Source organism: Ursus americanus, chromosome 3 (assembly GCF_024610735.1).
Source record: "Ursus americanus isolate L20-20 chromosome 3, mUrsAme1.1.p, whole genome shotgun sequence".
In the NCBI taxonomy this organism is placed as follows: Eukaryota; Metazoa; Chordata; class Mammalia; order Carnivora; family Ursidae; genus Ursus; species Ursus americanus.
In genome coordinates this window covers 79456744-79474578 of record NC_142129.1, presented here as the reverse complement: position 1 = coordinate 79474578, position 17835 = coordinate 79456744, and the positions used below count along the sequence as shown (strand labels likewise).

Here is a 17835-nt window from a genome sequence, read left to right as displayed (position 1 = left end):
TCCCTGATGGTTCTCTTTTTGCAGTGAGCTCTGAGGAGTGGGTAAGCATTGCTCTTAACAGCCCACTTAATGGCAGTTTCTACATCACTATTGAAAAAGAAAATACACTTGCTTCCACCAACATGCAAGAGAGTCCTCTATTTCCATTGTGTCCATTCTGGTTTTGCACTTGCAATTGGGATCGACTTGAGCAAACCTACTTCCTTGTAATCCTTTTTATTTCTCTATGAAATGTGGATATACCTTATATACCTGACAAAGCTGTTCAAGATCAAAGGAGAGGGCCCATGTGAACCTTCCTTATATTATTATATTATTCCTTCCTTATATTAGTTATATTCCTACAGAGAATATAACTAATTTTATCCTCCATGGTCTGAAATTATCTTTCTTTATTCCCACTCTTTGTTACATATATTTTTTACTATTCTTATATGCCAGTGTTTTACTTTTAGCTATAATTTCCAGACAAAAGAAATGCCTCCTACATGACCAGCAGTTTTACCTATCACCTGCAGTTAGGTTTTTTTTCCTCGCTCTGCTTTTTCTAATGTAGTGTACTCAAATGTAATACTGAAAATATACAAATGTTATTCATTGCTTGTTTCCTCCCACAAGGATATTAAGTTTATGAAAGGAGAGGCATTTTGTAATTTGTTCACTGCTTATGTCTAGTGAATAGGATAGCATCAGGATTCACAGCAGGAATTCAAGAATATTTATGTGTATACATATATACTTGTATATTTATATTCATAGACATATACGATTGATTTCAATAAATATATATCTACTATGTAGATACAAGAATACCTGTACCTGCTGAATATTTATTAAATTCTAGGCAGTACCTTCAGGGTTTTACATATATCATCTCATTCATTCTTTGAAATATGTTCAAGAAATAGTTACAATTAAGATTAAGGCTTAGAGATTTATATAATTTGCTTGAGGTCATAACACTGACAAATGATAGAGGACAGGATTTAAATCTAGATTCTTTGAAGTCAAAGCCTGTTCCCTAATTCTTAGTCTAGAATTATCCAAGTGATGTGCGACACAAAGGCAGAAGAAAATGTAGATAAAATTAAAGGTCCGTATAACCTAGAGCCCTTTGACAAATACTTTGAGATAGGCAGATTATAACATTCCTCTGGAAATCGCCAACTGTCTTAATGTTACTGCTTTGCTAGAGGGAAAACAACTTTAGCTTGACAATAGCAAGGCCTCCAGAATCCTGTGAGTCTTGTTTAGCATAATAGAGCCCTTTAAGAACTTCTCTTATCTTTACTTCCCCCAATCCTAAAGTATATAATCAGTTGCTGCTCACACTCCCTGGGCAGCTGCTCTTTCTGCCCACGGGTCCTGACCCCAGGCTTTAATAAAACCATCTTTTTGCACCAAAGACATCTCAAGAATTCTTTCTTGGCCATCGGGCTCCGAACCCCAACAATACTATTCCAAAAAACTACATCGGAAGGATAACTTATTATACTTATTCTTAATAAGTTATTCTGTATTTAACAAGGTTTTGGAAAAACCCCAACCAAAATTAGAACTGGTCATTGTGAGGAAAATTTCTGGAAATGTTCATTCTCCATATCGTGCTGCCCTGTGTAGATCTACAATACCACGGGTACGCACACGCACGCTGGCATCCATTACTGCTGTGTCAAGTTTCAGAGTTATACATTTAGATAAGTAGACTGAAAAGTCTTCTGGGGCAAAGTTGAAAGAGAAATCTTAATGCCAACAATTCTATTAAATTAGCAGTTCTATAAGAAGTACTAAATTATCAGTTTTGATTGGTTGAGGCTTTCCAAAAAATCAGAAAGCAGGAAAATACGCCATTTTAAAAATTTGACTTATTTATTCAATAAGGTGTGTATTCTCATGAAAAATATCTGCTATATCCAAGGTATCAAAATGTGTTTAATAAGTTTACAATATAATATGCTTGTTTGTTCTGATTCTAGAAGCTAATTTTCTCTGTGAGTGTTAGAAAAAAATTTTAATTTAGTATTAGACCATGTGATAACCCATCAACATATGCATTATTATAGTTTCCTAGTGATACAACTAAAGAATACTCAAATAAGGGTCTCAGAAATCACTAAAATTAACGTTTGAGGATGTTGTAAACTGCTAAAACAAACACATCACATTTAGTACTCCTATTGAATTACATCATGAATAATTTGTTTACATTTACCTTAAACCAAATAGACTTACTTTGAATAATGCAGGTGTACATTCTATGTAAGGATGCAACAACTAAATTTCCAAAGATGCAAAATTGGGGCTAACTCTATTTAACCCTTCAACATCTGGGGAAAGAATTACTCATCTGAGACAAATAAATTTTATGGTCATTAATTAACCTACTTTCCTGCAACATTTTGACTGGAAGATAGGCTGTTGCGCATTCATTGTCCAAGTTTAAACTGCATATGGATGCTCTGTGGCTGTAGGACCAACCTAAGTTTCTGGGCGCTCGGATACAGAGAGGAGCTTTCTCCTCTTCATTGGGTCATCTCTCAACCTGCTGTTTACTTGCCCTTGCTGACCTCTTCCTACTTTCTCCTGTTCACATTTCATTCTTTTCAACTGCAATGGCCATTCCCCTCTCAAACCTCGCTGGTATGAAAGGAGATAGGGTAGTGTGGAAAGGAATGGATAACTAGGTTATGGATAACTCGAACACAGCCATACCACCTCTGATGCTCTCCATTACTGCTTCTTTCCTGCCTGTCGCTCTCTTTGCTCCAGGCTGCCATGATGCTACTTCCTCTTCTTCGGTTAACTCTCAGGATTGCTCCTTCTCCATTTCCTTGGTAAAAGCTCTTTATTTTCCTAAACTTAAATGAGCTCCCCAGAGTTAAATTCTTATCTGAATAGTCTCCTAGTGGGGCCTCAAGTATTGTCATGGATTCAGCTAACACCTACATTGCTGTGACTCCCGTATCTACATCTCTAGCACAGTTCTTCTTTGCTGAAGTGTATCTCCAACAACACTCTCCAACTGATTCCTCCAGATGGTCTGCCAAATCTTTAACTCAGTGTGGGACAGACTTGGGTTTGAATCTAATTATTGTTCCCAATAGCATCACAACCCTAAGAAAGCCATTTAATGTCTCAAAGCTTCAGTTTCCATACTGTAAAATGAGGGTACTGATTCTAAGTCATAGGGTCATTGTGAGATTTTGATAAGCTAATGTATTTTCAGTGATACACCCAGTCTCTGATGCAGAACAGGTGACAGGAAAGTGTTGGGTGTTCCGTTCAAAAAGGAATTCGTTACTCTTCAAATCTGTTTGCTGATTCCATACTCCCTTGACCAGTGAATGGTACTTCTTCCCATCTATTTGCCAAGTGACAAAACTATAAAACACTCTAAACACAGTTTTCACCCTTCCACGTTTCCCAAATCGATTTGTTACAAGGTCCTTACCTCTTACAAAATATCTCTTGAACCTGGTAATCCTTCTCAACCTCCAACTTCTAACACCTGTCTTAATTTAAGCTCTCATTCTCTCTTGCCTATAATAAACAAAAAGTCTCCTAACTGGTTTCCTTTTCTCTGTCTGTAATGCATGCTCCACATCATTGCCAAAGTGATTTATCTATAATGTATACAGGCAGTGGCTGACCCACTCTTAGGTGACCTCTAATGAATCATGTCTTTGTATATCCTCACCCCTTGAGTGCAGGTGGAATGTGTGACTTGCTTCTAACCAAGAGAAATATGCTAAGTTGGTAGCATGTCAATCCCATGACTATGCCAAATTATATGAAACCCCATTTTAGCAGATTGAAGGGAAAGACTGCTAATTTTGAAGGAGCAAACAACTATGATTTGAATGACCAATAGAGATCCATGTGGCAGGGAATTGCTGTGGACTCATTTCTGCATCAAAATTAAAGAATTTAATTTTTTCAAAAATCATGTGAGTTTGGAAGAGATGTTGAACTCCAGAAAGTAATGCAGCCTGGCTTACTGGCTTACACTTTGTAGACTTGTGAAACCCTGAGCAGAGACTCCAGCCAAGCATTCATCTACAGAAACTGAAATAGCAAGTGTGTATAGTTTTTAAGTTTGTTTGTTTGTTTGTTTGTTTGTTTATTTATTTATTTATTTATTTATTTATTTATTTATTTATTTGACAGAGATAGAGACAGCCAGCGGGAGAGGGAACACAAGCAGAGGGAGTGGGAGAGGAAGAAGCAGGCTCCTAGTGGAGGAGCCTGATGTGGGGCTCGATCCCAGAACGCTGGGATCACGCCCTGAGCCGAAGGCAGATGCTTAACGACTGTGCCACCCAGGCACCCCACAAGCGTGTATAGTTTTAAGCCACTACTCTTTTGGAAATTTGATAAGAAGCAACAGAAAACTGTCACAAATGTGTATCAGGCAGCCACTTCCTTCCTGGACTTTACAGATCCTTACATTATAGATCTTAACACTCTGGTCTCTACGAAGAGTTTACAATGCTCTTTCCCTAAATATTCTCTTATTTTTTCAAGTCTTTGCTAAACTCTAACCATCTCAATGAGACAAACCCTGAATTCTTTCACCAGGGATGTGTGGGTGTGTGCATGTGTATGTGTGTGTTTTAGCACTGATCAACTTCAAACAGGTTACATAATTTGTTTATGAATTATGGTCATTTTCTCTTTCAGTAGAATGTAAGTTCCAGAAGAGCAGAGAGATCTTAGTCTCTTTGGTTCCCTGGTGTATCCGAAGACCGGTGAGAGCCTGCCACATAACAGGTGCTCAATACTATGTATTGAATTAGATTGAATTGCCTCCTCCATTGGGCCATGAGTTCCTTAAAGGTAAGTGTTGTTGCTATTTTTCTTTATATATCATAAGCCCTGGCATGAAACAGGCTCAATAAATTCTAATAAGTGAATAAATAGTGTCTTTATGAATAAATAGTATCACTATGTTATTCTGTACCGGTTGAAAAGCAGCTACAGAACAAAACATATTATCTTTCTGCATTAATGAGCAAAGGCTTTGCTAGAGTTTTAAAACATCAGATTGATTATTATTTTAGAAATTCTTAAGAGAAACATCAAATAGCTTTATTGTCATCTTTCAATGAAGCTAGAGTTCAAAACCCAGTTGTAATAGTTTCTTGTTGCTGCTATAACAAATTCCCACCAGTTTTATGTCTTAAACAACACATATTTGTTGCTTTATAGTTCTGTAGACTAGAAGTCTAACACGGGTCTCATTGGGCTAACATCAAGGTGTCAGGAGAATTGCATTCCTTTCTGGATACTGTCGGGACCATCTGCCTCCCTGAGTTTTTCAGCTTCTAGAACCCACCAAACTCTTTGGCACATGGTCCTGCTTCCTCCATCTTCAAGACAGGCAGAATCACATCTCTCTGACATGCCTTCCATTGTCACATCTCCCCCCCGATGATAGCCAGGAAAGTTTTTCTGCTTTTACATAATCGTGTAATTTCCTGAGCACACCCAGACAATTCAGGAAAATCTCCTCATCTCAAGGTCTATAACAAACCTGCCATGTAAGGTAACATATCCACAAGTTCCAACTCTTAGGAGACCTTTGGGGGGGTCTATTATTCTACCTGCCACATGAGTGAAAGAGGAAAACAGCATACAACTAAGTAAAACATTTATGTCTCTAGCACCACAGATTCACCTCAGAAAAGGCAATTTCAATTTTTTTATTCCAACTTACACTATATTTCATATTCTAAAATGAAACCTTTCTTTCCATTTTCTACAAAATTTGAATTCTTCTCAGTTCAGTAAAACAACAACAACAACAACAACAACAACAACAACAAACTTGTAAAGCTGGCTTTTCACAGGAACCACCCCCACAACTGAGAGCTAGCTATAGACCTCCTTTGGGTAATCACACTGAGAAGGCTTGGCCTTGCTGAGTCTAAGGCTGCGAATTCTCTTCCTAGGGACAAAAGCTGCCAAGTCTGCCTCAGAGGAACTTGGCAACACATCTAAAACAAAAACATAGTGTGGTTATTTCTTCTTAATACACAGACAAAAGATTTTAAATTGTCTTTATGCTAGGAGATTTTCTTACATTCATTTATGAGTAAAGGGTTAAATGAAGGCAACATACAGGAATGAGGTTTGGCTGTAGTTGTTTTCAGGTCATCTAGGAAAATATCAGTGATTAAATAGTAAAAGAGTCAGTGTCATAGAGCAAGTCACAGTGTCATAGAGCAAGTCATCACCATCTCTCCTCTTGAGAAGCACTGTCTCCTTAAATGGTATTCTGAAATCCTCCAAATATATCAATCGAATATGCAGAATCCATTTTAATTAAGTAATAGAAGCATGCCAAAGAGATTTGCATGTGTTTTGGTGAGTGTGTAAGACATACATAAGCCCCATTTTTAAAAAATTCGAAATGTGCAAAGATTTAGTGATATATCAAAAATGAAGGTGAAGACCTCCTCCACTCCTGCAACTTCTCTCCCCCAATATATAATCTCCTTCCTTCTTGAATATGTGGTAACTGGCATAAAAAGATATCACATTCACACATTAAATTCTAACAGAGTTACATTAATTCACACACAAATCCAGTCTGTTCCAAGTCTTGTCTTTCACCTTGTAAGATGTATCTTGTTAACATGTAAGACTTGGTGACAATATGTGGGTGGGAAAAAGCAAGTGATGTCACTCACACAAAACAATGCTGATACTAATGTTGAATGTCAGCACATCAAGGACATCGGCTCAACTTATGTGGATGAAACATTTAATTCACAGTAAAATGAGAAAGTATAAATGAAATTACCTTAATTTCATAAAAGGTAAATGATATAAAGTGGTGACAGTCCATGAGGTAGTAATGTGAAGAGAATAAATGCCCAGGGTGTGAAATCAGACAGCAGGAGTTGACATTCTAGTGTATCATACACCAAATATCTAATATCTTAACTCATTTGAGTTTCTGTTCAAACGTGATGGAGGTAAGTGCAACTCATTCACTCATTCATTCAAATAATATCTATTGATTGGCAACTTTGAGTGATGCACTATTCTAAGCCCTGAAGATACAGCAATGAATAAATCCCACAAATAAGCTTGCCCCCCATGGAGTATGCATTCTCACAATTCCTCACAGAGTAATGATAAGGGTTGGATGAGACCCAATAACATGTCTGGCAAAGGTAAGTACTGTAAATAAATGTAATTAGCATCTTTATAATAGTAATAAATACTTCAGAAACCCAAAATGTATACTTTTTTTGCATAATAAGTAGAATACTAAATAAATAAACGGGTTATTCAGATAAACTAAGCACACTAAAATTTGCATAATCATGACATGAGATTGTATGCTGTCTTTAAGAGAATATGACTCTGAAGATTAGCTTAAAGAAAAAAATCTGCCTTTTGGCATAAAAATTTTCAGCAATTAGCCATGTATATATTTTTCGAAAGCTGTCTTTTGGAAGTACAATTTAAATGACACCATTTATCTCTGGGTTAGCAATCACTACCTGGGTTACCTTCCTTTTTCTCTCTCTCTCTCCACATAAACGCTTTTTGCTACTCTTCTACACGATCAAGCAGTCATCACACCATGATTTATCATCTTCTCCTGTCAATTCAGCCATCACTGCACTCTGTTCCATTAGTTTTTCCTGCTGTGAAAATCCCAGTAGACTCCTTGGTAAACTCTCAGAAGTTTCCAGATTCTGCTTTGGAAAGCAGTGAACCACAATGTTATTAAAAACCAGTGACTTATAAAGGGATTTGTTCCTTACTCCCAAGCAAAGGGGAAGTCTAGACATTATCCTCAAAGTGACATTCATGCACAGCTTCCAACTGATGGGAGTCTTTTCTGAGCTCAAAAGCACTGCTCCAGCTATCAAATTTTACATGGAGTATTTTAGGGAGTTCTTTAAAAATCAAAATGCCTGGCTCTGCGGTTCATTAAGTGTGCCATTCCAAGAGATGTGACTGCCAAAACTGGTTCGTTACTCTGAAGGTAGTTATCCTGTAATGCTGCAAGGCAAACATATTAAGGCTTTAGTCACATATGTGGCACACACTTCAAAACTCCACACTTTCAAATGACTTACTGGAGCCAACATTCCAACTTAGTACTCATCCAGTGAAACGGAAGCTAATAAGAAGCATGAAACAGTACATACTGTATAAACGCTTTGGCAGAACACCACATGTATCGAACTTACATTAAAAAATCATAATGGCATTAAATCATCCCAAACCGCTAACACCCATTCACAAGAATACTATCGCTCTTTCATCAGAAACCACATGTCATTCTGATTCATATATAGTGCTAAAAATATAAATTTGATAGAATGTGATTAAACCTGACCCAGACACTTAAATATTTTCATAACTCCAGAGGCAAAAGGAAAACAGGCAAAAATGTCTTCACTGTGCAATGCCGTCAGCTCTGAACAAATGGCCTGGATGTAAGCAGTAGGTGGCAAAGTTAAAATAGAAATGTTAATCCTATGAGAGCTCCTGCCTGCTGGTTTACAGCCTTTCCTAAGGATTAGGAAAAAAAGTGGGTAGGTGAGTAAGGATCACACAAATACCCACAGCACTAATACTAAGAAGTAAAAACACAAATCAAAGCAACACACACACACACACACACACACACACAAACCCAGAACAAAACAAAGATACTACAAAACATCAACAAACGCTACAGAATAAAACAAAGCACTGACTTGAAAATACATTTTTTTTCAACATGAGATCTTCTTTAGAGAGGGCAGTAGAAAGAATGAATGGCAATGTAATTAAGGAAACTGTTTCTAGTTTAAGTTTTATTAGAACAGCAGAATTTTTTTTTACTCAAGATAAAAAGGAGAAATATTTATTTTGGGCAACATTATGAATTCCTGTATTATATCTACATATTAGAAAATAGCTTAAGAAGTCTGCATTTTTCTAAAATTTCCAACTATCAAGCAAAACAAGGTCAGCAAAGGTTTTCTCTAAAAGGCCAAATAACAAATATTTTAGGCTCTGTGAACTAAACAGTCTCTGTGGCAACCACTCAACTGCGGCATTGTAGCTCAAAAGCAGCCACAGACAAAATGTAAAGAATGAATGTGGCCCATATTCTAATAAAACTTTATTTATGGACACGGTAATCTACAAATCTTGTGATTTTCAGTGCTCATGAAATATTCTTTTTGTTATTTTTTTTCAATCATTTAAAAATGTAAAACAACGTTCTTAGCGTATGTACCATACATGCAGTGGGTTAGATTTGGTCCAGGTTGTAGTTTGCTGAATCCTAGCTTAGACACTGATAATGCAAACTGTAAGAAATAAAAGATGAGAAGACAAAGCTCAAATTATCTTTCTTTCTTCCCTTCTTTCTTTGCTTTCTTCTTTCCTCTCTCTCTCCCCCCCTTATATCTATCTATCTATCTATCTATCTATCTATCTATCTATCTATCTTTGCATCTGGCAATACACAAAATACAATGAAGTAGTACCAGGAGAGTAGAGGGTCAGATTACCAGCCTCTCAAACTCGACTGGTATAGTAGTACACTGTAAGGGGCTAACTGTAATGGTTAGTAGGCACTGGGCCTATATAACTACCAGGGAGATTCTGGGTGCTACAAAACTGTTCATGATATTCAAAGCGAATACAGTTACATAATATTCTACTTGCATTCCAATTAGCTGTCATGTAGGGTTTTTTTTTTTAATGACATCTTCTTTGACAACTAATGTCTTTATTGAATTCCTCTGAAATTTCCGTAATGGTAAAGAGAGAAGGAAGCCATGAGAGAAGCTTGCCCCATGGCAATAATTGGAACATTATTATTTACTTATAACAGCTGAAAAGCTCCCTGGCAGTGAGGAATTTGGCAACACCATGACATACTATACCCTTCCTAAGACATTTAGATACACAAAGCTAAGAAATCCTTGGGAGCAGTAACCTGTAATTCTCCCCAGTTCCATTTCAGAAAAGGCTATTCTATTCACTTTTAGTAGCAAACAAGCACCAAGAACTCTCTTTTGAAGAAATTTCATCAGCAATCCAAGAACTACTTGGGCAACAAATATTTTATACCAATATACTTGCTGTTAGAGTTTCAGGTAAATTGAAATCCCTGCTTCTAAATTCTAGTATAGTCTGATATGACCATGAGGATAAGAGACAATGGCTCAGTGAGTTTTCATCTCTTCAGAAAGATGCTGTTGGCAGGGGTATTGTCATAGCTTGTACTTTCCTATTAGAATCTTTCAGAGACTCATGTGGCTTTGTAAGCAATCATTAGGGAAGCTTCCCAGTACAATTAAAAACATATGCCTAAATACTGTTTTTCAAAATGACACAAATATTTAAATACCAACATAAAAAGTCTGTGTAAAGGTGCCAGATACTTACATGGTAAGAAAAGCCAAAGAATTTGTGCAAAAGTATGTTTCTTACTGCCTTCTATCTGAATAAACACTGCTACGCAGTTTATAAAGACTTGAAAATTCCATCCGCTAAATCTACATATTTTATGCAAACCTTCATGAAACAACAAGTCAACTATGACATCAGAGTTCACATTTAACACAAGTTCCAAAAGGAAAAAGAAAGAAAGAAAAAAAGAAAGAAAGAAAGAAAGAAAGAAAGAAAGAAAGAAAGAAAGAAAGAAAAACAGTTACTTTTTATGAGTAATATGAGATATTAGGGGAAGTATGACTCTAAAATAATCACTTCACTTCAGGAATTTTTTAAAAATGCAAACCCCATGCCAGATAATCTGAGCCAAGGCTAAGAGCAACTCTTCAAAGTCACCCATATGGAGGTTACATATTTGGAGAACACAGTTTCTATGCAAAATGAAGATGAGCTTTTGCAAATAGTTATGAATTCACTTCATTATATGAGCAGCAATGGATATAGTCACGATATTTGATTCATCTTGACAAATATTTATTGAGCTTACCAGGCACGGTGATATGCCTGCAGAGAAATTACATATCAAGGAGAAATAGAACATTGAAAGGAACGTGCAGTAAGAATACAAATACGTGAGACTGGATTAAGCACTGGTTTCAGAGTCTTCGGAGTGGATAAATTGAGTTTGAAGCATGATGTCTGAAATGTTAAGGAGTTGCACAATTTGTATTATCTAAATGTAAGATGCAAATCAACAACACAGATGTTGTCAGGGATGTGGAGGAAAAGGAACACTCTGCGCTGTTGGGTGAGAATGCACACTGATGCAGCCACTGTGGAAACGAGTGTGGAGTTTCCTCAAAAAGTTAAATAAAGAGCCACCTTATGATCCAGCAATTGCACTACAGGGTATTTACCAAAAGAATACAAAAACACTATTTCAAAGGGATATATGCACCCCTATATTTATAGCAACATTATTTACAATAGCCAAGATATGGAAGCAGCCCAAGTGTCCATTGATTGATGAATGGCTAAAGAAGAGATAGTATATATACAATGGAACATTACTCAGCTATTAAAAAAAAAAGATGCAATCTTGCCATTTGCAATGATGTGGAGGAAGCTAGAGGAGTATAATGCTAAGTGAAGTAAGTCAGACAGACAAAGACAAAGTATGATCTCACTCGTATGTGGAATCTAAGAAACAAAACAGAAAAGCAAAGGAAACGAATGAGAGAGAGAGTCAAAGCAAGAAACAGACTTTTAATTTTAGAGAACAATCTGATGGTTACCAGTGGCGAGGCAGGTGGGGGATGGGGGTTAGAGAATGCACTTGTGATGGGCACAGGGTGATGTATGGAAGTGTCAAGTCACTATTTTATACACCTGAAACTAATATAACACTGTCTGCTAACTAACTGGAATTAAAATAAAAACTTTAAAAATTTTTAAAAAATACTAAGATACAAAGAAAACAAGTAAGATGTAAATGCAAATATTGAGTTCAGGAAATGACAACGACTAGGGATTTGGGATTTGTTTGCACATAGTAATTAAAACCAAATGAATAAATGAGATGGCCAAAGAACACATAAGAAGAAGAGGACTGTGGACAGAATCTCGGGGAATACCTATGCTCACAAGCAAGAGGAAGCTAGGCTCATGAAGGAAACTGAGAAGGAACTTACATTACTTGTGGCTGAAGCGACAGGTAAAGAGAGATTCTACAATACCAAATGATGCAAAGAGGAGATGAAGTACCTCAGTGGTTAAAGGGCACTGGATTTTCTTATCATGAGGACATTGAAAACCTTGGCAAAATCAGCAGGCTAGCAGAGGGTGAGCTATGGGCTAAGGTGTAGTTTTGTTTTGTATATAGTGTAAGGTTTCTAAGCCAAGGATGCAGTAGAGAATGAAATGAACGAATAAAGCAAGTAAGAAGATAGCTGATAAAGAAAAGTCCTGGAAATGGCAGGAAAGGATAAAATTGAGAACACACTAGAGAATGGTTAGTCTGGGAAGGAAGGGTAATTACTCAGGTAATGGGGCAAACAAAGAGAGGATCAGTGAAAACGTCGATATGTCCAAGTGGGAAAGAGGATGCCAAGTAGTACATATCATCAGATTCTCAACCTCAGACCAATACAAGCTGAAATTATATGAAAGTGAAAGATTCAGATCTGGGGTTTTAAGTGCAAGAACAAAATAAGAATTTCATAAGAAAGGCACACTTGGAAATTACTATTTAGCCAAGAAAAAATATCCACATTTAAAATTGACTGAGGGCTGAGTGCAATTCATTTCTTAGTTCAGAATACATATTGCACCACTGCGTATCTTGTAATGAGGTTCACAGACATATTTTATATCTTTTTCTTAAGCTAGTAGAGGAATTACCTAATTTCATGAAGTAGTTCTGATATTATAAGTAAAGAGATTTCATCACTTCCTGCAAGGTGGTCAGGAATGTTTGAAAGATGTTTATTACTGCCTGACTAGAAAATTAGAGTTTTTTTCTCTTGAGTAGTGGTTCTCAAACTTTAGTGTATGTCGAGTTACCTGGAGGGCTTGTTAAAACACAGATGGCTGGGTCTTATCCCTAGTGTTCCTGGATTGGAGCCCTAAACTTTGTATTTCTAACAAACTCTTGGGTAGGTAATACTGATTTTGTTAGTCTGGGGAACACACTTTGAGAACCCCTGCTATAAAGTCAGCCATTCCACATTCATGTAGATCTATAAACAAGAGTATTTTTCACTCAACTTGTCTATGAAAGTAAATTGGCAAACTACAATTGTGAATGAATTAAAATACTACTATTACATTTTCAAAAAAGCTATCTGTATTTGTTACTAAATTCACTTTTAAATGTTATCTAGAACTATCTATCATTATCACTGGAAAATGGCTCCACGTGTTTATTAAAAAGTCACAGAATTTGCTTCAGTTGAGAGAAACACTACCCCTGCTTAAAATTTCTTCCCATCCTTTCATTAGGCTCATAATTATTATATTTCACTATAATATATGCCAGGGACTGTTCTAGGTGCTTTACATATATTAACCCATTTGTTCCTCACAATAAACCAATGAAGCAATTTATTTTATTAACTCTATTTTACAGATGTGGTAACAGGCATAGAGACTTTAAATACCTCAGTGATAATCCAACAGACATTAACATTGGAGTCTCTCTGGTTCCAATATTATGGTCCTTACCTATTATGCTCTTCTGCTACACATTAAAATATAGTTTGAGCTCAAATACTTACCTGTGCCGAGAAACAGGACATGGTATCTCCCATCAGCAGCATTCACTCGATCCACGGCTATCTTTGTGTACTTGTAGTCAGTGCCTATACGAACAATCAAAGGCCTTCTGTGGATTGGGTAGACAGAATTGTACATGAGAGGGTGGTTCCGGATAAAAGTGACAACATCATCTGGGAATTCCTTAGTGGTCCGCATATTGGGTGTAAATGCTCCTCCTGGGCACTAATAAAACATTTTAAAAAGAACCGAGTTAGTAAATAGTTATTTCATTTTAGTGATAACCAAAGGCCTCTACTTTTCAAAATACTTAGAAGCTTAAGTTGTTGTAAGTACAAATCCTCCTCGACTTATGATGGGTTTAAATCCTGATAAACTCATTATATAAATTGGAATATTGTAAGTTAAAAATGCATTTGATACACTTAACCTACCGAACACCATAGCTTAGCCGAGCCCGCCTTAAACATGCTCAGAACACTTATATTAGCTTGCAGTTAGACAAAAATCATGTAACACAAATCCTATTTAATAAAGTGTTGAATAGCTCATGTAACTTATTGACTAGCGTATCAACAGTGAAAAACAGCATGGTTGGTAAGCGTATGGGTTGTAGACCTTTGTGATCACGCGGCTGTCTGGGAGCTGCAGCTCCCTGCCCAACCCAGCATCATGAAAGAAGATCATATCACAAATCGCTAGCCTGGGAAAAGATCAAGATTAAGTACTCAAAGTACAGTTTCTGTTGGTTGTGTATTGTTTTTGTACCATCATAAAGCCAAAAAACCATAAGATGAACCATCCTAAGTGGGGATCATCTGTATTTGCTATCCGTTGAGGAGAAAACAGCATGGCTATACAACTATCTATAGAAAGTGAATTAAAAAGATATAAAATTTGACCATTTGAGCAAGGCTAAGTCCACTGATCCTACTCCATTTGTTTTCAGAGAGCAGTTGATGCCATTTTGTATTTAACTTTTTACACTTCCCACCCATCACTTTTCTATTTTTACTCTATGCCAGTGACAGTGTTGTTAGGTAAAAAATAAAACAAAAATCTTGTGGATATAATCTAATGCTGTTACTGGCTAAAACAGATTAGCATTATCAAATTCAATCATAACTCTAATGTGCAAGAGTTTTAATCTCCGATTCCCTCCTCCCAAAAGAGGGATCTCTGAAGTCGGAGCTTGGATTGAGTGTGGTAAATTAGACTTGATAGTTTCCCTCTAGAAAAGACTCCTGTGACTTCCATTACTCTTAGAATAAAATTCCAACAGCTTTGCATGGCCTACAAACCCCTGTATGTCTGGTGTGCATCTCCCATTCCCATAGTAGTTCTTGCTGTTCTTGGGGCTCAAGCATGCTCCCCCTCCAGGACCTTGGTGCTTGCTATTCCCCACTTGAAACACGCCTCTCCATGCAATTCCATGGTTTTCCCTATTACCTTCTCCAGTTGTCAGTTCAAAAGTTACTTGTTTAAGGGTGGCGACATATATAAACCTAGTTCCCCATCTCTATCTCCACTCTATCCTCTTAATCTGCTTTATTTTTCTTCATAACTCTATTTACCTAACTGTATATTATGTATTAGTTGCTTGTCTGTTGATTGTTTCTCCCTCTAGAATGTAAGCTACGTGTTGACCTATCTGGGTATATTTTGTTCATTGTTTCACTCTTAGACCTATACCAAAGCTGAGAAATAGTAGATATTCAAGAAAGGGTAATTTAATGAGTGAATTACTCTATTATATCTGGCATTCAATTTTCGTGCAGGGGCTGTATGAAATAAGAGCCTCAATTCTGGCCAGGAGAGGAAAGATTGAGAGCATCAAGTTCAAAGAGGCAGCTAGGAAGCAATTGTAAGATCTGAAAAAGGACTGCTGGACAGCTTCAGCAGTTCTGGAAAAAAGGCATGACAAGGGCTTCTGGGGAGAAGATTCCATTTATAGGGCATCTGAGGCCAAGCTCAGGGGTAGGCTGGGAGCTGCTGAAGCTTGGAACTCAAGCGTATCCATTAATAGGATCCAAGTGTTAAGTTATACAAGTGAAACTGTTAGGTATAATCTGTTAATAATCTGAAACTGTCAGGTATATCACATACACATTATTTGTGCAATCCTATTAAATTCCTGACAATATTTCTACTTTCAAAAACAAAAATACTTTGTCATATTTTCTTGAAAGAAAAGCACTTCTGTTCTAATTTTCATTTATTGTCTTAAGAGAGGTAGAAGGTGAAGGAAGGCAACAAATAGCAATAGCAACGGGTACAGCATCTAGGCAAACCACAGGATGTAATGGGGACAGTAACAAACTGGAAAGTTGTACCTTATTCAAAAATGGCAACAAACACTCATTTCTAGCTGATTGCTCCTGTGCAGGAATATAAGCCTAGTGTGGCCAGACTTCAACAGAAGATAGAAATGTGGGATTTTATATGAAATCTGCCAGAATTGTAATGCTAACTCAATGTAAAAAAATAAAAACAACCTTAGGGACCCCCCCAAAAATGGTGACCTCTAGGTTAAATCCTTGCAACAGCTATTGCACAGTGTTAGTGTCTCTGGACCAGTATCATTGGGCAGACCCATATTTGCAAATAACTCTCAGCAAATTACTAATGTTGCCTCACTCACTTAGACTGTATTATACTGAGTGCAATTTTTAGCCTCACTTTGACCAGTTAACATTACTAGAACTTTTTACAGGACCAGTAAATATAGTTCTCTTTTTATAGAAAGGCACAGGGAGCAATTAAGTGACTTCACTAAGGAAAGATAATAAGACAAGTAATAAAACTAAGCCTCTGATTCATTATCCCATCAAGTGACTTTCATCTGGGTCTCATACACTTTTCTTTTAGGAAAAAGCATTTTATTTAAATATACATGTTTATAAATTGTCCACAAAAAGACTAAATAGGGACAAAGAATTTCACTTGAGGGTATTCTAAAATGATGGATATGTTCCATACTCTTGAGAAGTGTAGAATTATGGGTGTTCTCTACCCTCATTCCTCACACAAAGTGGAAAAAGGGAAATGCATTGCTCACTGAATGAAAAAATGGAAAGAACAAATGCACGGGCAATCCAATTCCTCATAAAACACCACTAATTATGGTTTGCTAAGCTGAGATGTCTCCTTAAATATTTGCAAACATTCTCATTTGTAAGTTTCAGAAAGATCCAAAGTTAGCATATATTACTAGCCAATTTATATAATTTCCAGTTAGCAATTATTTTCATGAGTGATAATGTTATTAAATTATAAATGTCTAGTTTCTGGGTTGTACTTAATTTAAATTCAGTTAAAAATTATGTCTCATGTGCTCAAAAGTGTACTTATTAAATAGGTAACTCAAACAAATCAACTCAAATCAGTTATTTTATATTCACTCAACTGTCCCCTGTTCGGGACTTTTGTTTTATGACTTCTTGCTTAGAAACCAGTGTTTCCTGGCAGGAGTATTTTCAAAACTACAAAAGAAGTCTTTTTGACAGTAATTAATTTTTTCCACTGATTCATGGCATAAACTTTGCAGTAAGGCACAGGATGAGTGACAACCATGGTGACAAGAACAAAAATGGATTACTGTTTGCAGATTCTCTGCTGGATTTGTGAGTTTGCTCAGTGTAACGTTACCAAGTATAAATAAGATGCAATTAACTTATCCCTCACCTTGTGATATGTAAAAGCATGTGGATTGAAATCTCAAGATAATATAACATCTACATACTGCCATAAAATAAAGCCTCTGTCCATAAATGAGGTTGATGTCTCATTCTTCAGAAGGCTGACTGAGCTCTACAAATAGTCATTAAGTACTTTGGGTTAAACTTCTCCTTTAAGCTGTTTTTTTTCCAGTTCTAGTTTTCTGTTTATCGAGCAGTGATAAGCACTCTTTTTTTGAGTAAAGACATTTTAAGTGTTTTGATTACTAAAGTGTTGGGTGAAATGCTAGGAACAATAACAATGCCACATTAAGGAAGTATCAGCAATTGTTGCCCTCAACCTAATTTCTTTCCTATTTTTCGGTATTCTTGACATCTGCTGTCCTTTGATGCTCCTAAATCTCACATCCGTGATCCTAGTTTTCAATATTAATATATCCATATATTAATTCATGTAGCTAATCTT

The 17835-nt window shown here is 36.6% G+C and overlaps 1 protein-coding gene across 1 annotated transcript in view; it reads right to left on the bottom strand.

Moving 5' to 3' along the window:
* The window catches only part of SEMA3C (semaphorin 3C), a 169375-nt gene that overhangs the window by 36380 nt on the left and 115160 nt on the right, over positions 1-17835 (bottom strand). The window contains exon 12 of the mRNA XM_045793378.2: positions 13695-13917. Within this exon, the coding sequence (XP_045649334.1) occupies positions 13695-13917 (223 nt within the window). The remainder of the gene's footprint in view (positions 1-13694; positions 13918-17835) is intronic.